At 36.0% G+C, this 6,000-nt stretch overlaps 1 protein-coding gene across 2 annotated transcripts in view; it reads right to left on the bottom strand.

Annotated features, from left to right (window-relative positions):
- Positions 1-1,031: 1,031 nt before the first annotated feature.
- Positions 1,032-6,000, bottom strand: part of LOC149539809 (uncharacterized) — a 109,489-nt gene continuing 104,520 nt past the window's right edge. For both annotated transcript variants that reach the window (XM_089801007.1, XM_089801005.1), the window contains exons 5-8: positions 2,320-2,392; positions 2,114-2,204; positions 1,789-1,868; positions 1,032-1,642 (exon numbers count right to left, since the gene is read on the bottom strand). In XM_089801007.1, coding sequence (XP_089657133.1) covers positions 1,376-1,642; positions 1,789-1,868; positions 2,114-2,204; positions 2,320-2,392 — 511 coding nt within the window. In that variant the 3' untranslated portion in view covers positions 1,032-1,375. The remainder of the gene's footprint in view (positions 1,643-1,788; positions 1,869-2,113; positions 2,205-2,319; positions 2,393-6,000) is intronic.

Raw genomic sequence — 6,000 nt, 5'->3', positions numbered from 1 at the left:
AAAAATTATTATCAGTGAGTTCAACCCCACTTGTGATCAACTCCAAAAGGCATACATAGGGGCCAACATTTCTCGGAGAGCTAAAAGTCTCATTGCATAGCTTAGAACCAACTCTCATCAACTCCGACGTGAGACTTGTCAATGGAAGAGGCCAAAAGAGTTTTGGGAAGAGAGAATTTGCACGCTTTGCAACTCTAGGAAGGCAGAAACGGAACAACACTTTATGTTAGAATGTGATGCGTACAAGGACATCAGATTCAAATTTGTGGATATTATTTATGGCAGCTCTTGACACAACTTATTCAGCGAGGATAACAGTGAGAAGTTGGTGGGCTCATCATCAGCTTGCACAAAAAAAAGAACCGAATGCCTAAAGCTGGTTTAGTTGGAAGGCTATTGTTAGCCTTGTGGATGTTAAAAATCATCTATCTATCTATCTATCTAATTCTTATTTATATATATCTTGCTTATAATGATTACTATCCTAAGATCCTAATCCTAACATGTTTGAAAAAGATATTGTATTTTGCCTTTAATGGATGCTTGTTCTTTTGTCATCATATTCACTGTTAAGATACATGAAATGGTAGGCATAATCACATTTACAAATTCTGAGAAAATAATACATGCTTGATTTCAAAACTTCATGCTTAAGGCAGTTAGTTTTACTTGAGGGCCAGAAAACAAGCAAACCAAAAGTTGGCATTTGTAAGTCTGTAGGGCACCTCCCGTAAAATGAGTAGCAGGAATTCTGTATTTAGGTGGGACTGCATTCCATCTCATGATGTCCATCCTGGAAAACAACCACCTTATCATAGACGAATTTATCTTCAGTACCGAAAGAAAATAACAATGCTAGTTGAGCCAGCAAACTTAATGAAAACAACTGCACCCTCACTATTTCACTGTTAAATGTTGACCTTTCTGATTTAACAGTAACATGAAACAAGAATGACCAATGTGCCATAAAAGGAAATAAAGAAGTCAAGCTCACTGGTCAGATGCATGAACTACAAATTAAAGTGGACTAATAAAGCTAATCTGATTTAATACATTTATTACTTAGTAGTCCATGTTGCTCCAATCACGTGGCCATTGGGATATTTATCAGCTACCTGTCGAGTTGAGGAAAAGTCAGTTCATGCACTCAATTTACATAGATGTCATTGCTTAAATATGTAGGGAGAATTATTTACCCAATTAAAAGGTAAAAGGATTATTTACTATACCACATAATGAATGATGCAAGCCTATATAAACATCTACATTTTTTTCTGGTTTTTGTCTGATTTTATCAAGTTATTGACTATGGTATAAATTACAAGCTAGAGTCCCTCCAAAGTGGTGGTAATGCAGGTATAATCTATGAGCATTACTACGTATTGGATCTCTGCGAACTGAGCAAGGGATTATTGTGTGAAGCAGTTGGAATTGCAAAATCAGTATGGCTGTCTGGAGCAGCTTGCTGCTGACCATCATTCTGCAATGTGTGTCTCATCTGGTCATTTTGTGAAACACTTGATCTCATTCTAGACCTTGCTCGCCATATCCAGAATTCTATAATTAAAGAATTTGTACCCATTGCAACTCCAAATCCAGCAAATGATGCAAGTATAATTGCTAAAATAGCCTTCAACTGAATCTGCAAATACAAGAAATAAACAAATAAATTAGCACATATAAAATAAAAAAATAACAGTTTATTAACAATCTTATTTATTTCCCATTGCCATGCAATATAAGAAACCAAAAACTGAAAATTGATATTATTTCCATCTATCTGCTTACCACAGAATAAAAGATATGAGCAAATAGGATGACAAATGCAAACTGAAATGAAGCATAAGCCCAGATAAAATCTTTGTTCACTGCATGCATCCACAACACAGAATGTGAAATGTTTGACAAAATGAAATCTTTTAAATGTGCTTCTGCATGAATAACCTTCTGATTGGGTTCCACAAAACCACACAATTTTACCATCTATACAATAAAGATTAATTATGTACATAGTGTTAGATGAATGCATTTTTATTTGGAACACAAATTCATCAGTTTCCTCTCTTGCTTCCTGGTATTCAAACAAAATTCAAGAAAACAGTTGGTTCTATACCCAAAAACGAAGCTGTTACTGCTGCCAGTAGACCCAATATACATGCAAAAGGCAATGCAATCGCTAAAGCACCAGCCTTCAAGTCATTTACCTGCCCTCAAGTTGTCCCACAATAGTACAAAAAAAATACTTTAAAATCAAAGGCAGAAGGAAATAGAAAAACCATTTTTGCACAAATAATATAAGATTCATGCAATCTCTCTTACAAGAAGTTGTTCAAGAAAGCAGAAATATGCAAGTGTGCTGATCATTGCAAGGATTGGTATGTCCTGCCAGAACCTGTACAAAATATTGGCAGGAAAAAATGTTAGAAAATTTTGGCCTGGTTGACATTATTATCATTAATTTACAAAGAAACAAACAAGGAATGTAATCAACATCCTTTGCATTTATCTTTCATTCTTTGAAGTCTATACATATTGTACTAGACTGATTCTTACTGACAATTCCACAAGTAACCACAAATGAAAACAGAGCATTACAATTATTTCCAGAATTCTCAAAATGCTTAGTGTATGAGAAATAGGCAGAGAAAATATGTACAGAAGTGGCTGAACACATGCACACACACACAAAAGACGTGAGAAACAACTCTGGAGAAAATCTCGCAGAATAGATAACTGCTTTAAGGAAATCCTGCAACTAGTGATTTTTACTTTTTTTTCTGGAAGATGTTATGACAAAGTTAAAGATACATGTTCACTATGAAACAATCATGTGTGAATCCCACAATTTAAGAAATTGCTAGAAAGGTCTTACTGAAGAGCACACAGGAAATACTAAGAAGCGGCGGATGGGGGGGAGTGGTGGCATGAATCAGTATCTCAGAACTTAAATTTTTAAAAACATGAAATCACATAAAACATGATAAGAGCAATTATAAAGATGCAGACACCAAATTTCTCATGGAAAACTGTTTTGGGTAAAAAAACCACAGCACATGATAACATTAATTAACGAGAATCCACACCAACTCTCCAAGAGCACCAACCCTGTTTGAAGCACTGAGTCCAGTCAGCTGAGGCACCAACACAAAAATCAAGACTCACTAATTACTAAAACTAAGAAAAACAGCATAACATACTTAATAAACATCCAACTCCTTCAATCACCAAAGCAACTCCTGCCACCATCTACAAATTCTCATGCACAGTACACATATATTAACACTCACCACACAAGCAGCTCCAAAGATAACAAGATGTCCCTCAAAAGTACACTGCACTTAAAACATATCCTTCAGTCAAAAAAATAGTCTGCATCACATACAAAACCCTTCACGCAGCTTGAAGCAGAAAAACTCAAAGCAAGCTTCTGTTGCAGACAATATCTCTGCCAATATGAGAGTTACAACAAACTTCATATGCACAGCTAGTATCAGCTTGTTACCATGCACATTAACATTACATCCTTGACAAAAGAAAAAATATCAACCTCTCTTGGTTAGTTGCTTCCTGCATGTATATCACACACCCAGACAAAACCACCACACAAGAAAACTAACACCCAGCACTATATATGAAATCTCAACTCTATCATCATGTTGTCTCTTGGCCTTTTTAAATAACCCCACAAGACTCAAGAAAACCTCCACCCGCCAATAATGATTCATCAATGCCAATTACTTCTAACAAAAACAGCTCCGCAAATACATCAAGTATTGACCTGGAAAAGAAAATAGCCTCCAGCAGCAGCTCATCTATTTAAAACGTCAAAAACCCACCCATTAATAAACACATACTCTCAATAAATAGTGCAACACTGGTGCTGGGGTATGTCAGGATGCCGAGATGGCGCGACAAATTTCCAGGAAGGGGGGCCAAAGGGCCTCAATTTCGGGATGGTGGGGGATGGCAAGGTGATGGTGGCAATGGAAGGGGGGCACTGTATGTTATAATATAGAACTTGAAATACTAGTTATGAGAGGGGTCGGTATTATTCGACTTCTACTTGAGCCACTTCTCACTAGATATGATAACCTTCAATGTGTTTGATAATTCCGAGTATACAAGATGCAGATGACATCTGATGTGGCAATTGTGAATACATTTATTAATGAAGCCTTATTGATATCGTTTCCTAATTACTCAAATACCTCTGCTTGCACATCATATTGTTGACCAATGGTTATAGTAATAAAGCCACGATGAATATTGATGGAAGTCAAGTACAAAACATCATTCTACATTAAACATGATTCTATCCATCTTTCATATTAGTCGCTGGGGCAAAACATATTGGTGGAGTTATAGTAAGCACTTTCCCTAATTTGATGGCCAATACAATAATTCACAAGCTTTAATTAAAACTTATTGAATCTTGTTAAAAGACTGTCAAACTGTGATAGACTGAGGTAATACTGTTCTAAATGTATCAGACTGGTAATACTGATATGTTCTTTGATTTTGCAGGTAATAATAATAATAATAAGTCACTCCAGGTATAAGTCAGACAACTATCAATTTAGAGAAAAGTATTTATGTGATTTATCTCTGATGCTCGATCTGATGTATTAATGCAGAGCAATAGAACCATTAATTGATTTCGATGGTCATGTCTCTTGTTTCAATCCTTGTCTTATATTTGCTCCAAGGGACACAATCATAAACAGTCAAGTCTATTCATTATATGTCTCTTCATGAAGAGATGCGATTAGATATTAAAGAGTATTTATTAAGGAACCCGATCCTAATTGGGTGTGATTAGGTTAAACTAATCATCTGCAAACTTCAATCTGGAATAAACAATCATAACCACGATTTGTTTGCTTGATCCAACATGAGCCAAGAGGATGAATGCTTCAGAATTTGTACTTAGTTTGATGATGATAATTTGGTCAATTTCAAATTTTCAAGAGCTATTTTGCTGATGGCAATAACAGTTTTGATTATGTATGTATGTGTATGCATGTGTACCAGTTCATATGATGAACTAGTATACATACATGCACATATGTATACAGATTGTCAAATCAATCCTTGAATTCTGACTGATGTTACCATATCTTTAACACTCCCTCTTAGCTAGAGAAGATGACCAAGTATGAACTGGTTTAGACATCACCTAACACATGATATCAAGGAGTATACAAGATATCAAATCACATGATATTTGTATATCCTAGTTATAGTATGCGCATTGACATCATGTCACATGATGTCTACCATAAGGTTTCATGGCATGTCCACGGATATTACCTCACATAATATCCACCATGATTATCTCATAAAGAGCATATTGATACATAACTGATATCAAGTCAGTGTGATAATCATCATGATAGTGAACATTGTAAAGCCATCACCTTAAAATGTTAGATACACATGTATATTATCTGAAAGATCATCACCTTTCAATAATGTACACAGGGGGCCCATAGAGTCATGGAGTCATACACATGACAACAATAGTTTACATGGAGTCACCACGAAGTCTCTCATGAGGTGTTGTTATGGAGTCATACACGTGACATCCACCACAAACTATATCAAAGGGTGGATTCTCCATTACTACTCTGAAAGAGTGGAACAAGGGCTTTCACTTCAAACTTCTCTCTCACAAAGAAGAGTGCATTACAGGGGCATATACCTCAAACTTCTCTCAGAGAAAAGAATGCATCAAGGTACATCTTCATAAATCACTGATGTTGAGACTCCCTCCTCAACAAGGGCTTTGTTCTCCACAACTCCAACCTTGTCTTAAAAATGCACAAACTTCACTTTGGCAGGAGGCTGGATGAGAATATCGGTCATCCATTCTTCAGCGATTATCTCCATGCTCTATTCGCTCTGAGTCAATATAATCAAAAACCTCAAAGCTCAATTGTGGCAGATCCTCTAGCTGCTCCCTGTGACTGATTCCAAGAGGGAATGTAATAAACTATGGAT

The sequence above is a fragment of the Cupressus sempervirens genome, chromosome 9, assembly GCF_028749045.1.
Source record: "Cupressus sempervirens isolate cs-2001-9-10 chromosome 9, ASM2874904v1, whole genome shotgun sequence".
NCBI classification, from domain to species: Eukaryota; Viridiplantae; Streptophyta; class Pinopsida; order Cupressales; family Cupressaceae; genus Cupressus; species Cupressus sempervirens.
This window is presented reverse-complemented; position numbering and strand designations above follow the sequence as displayed.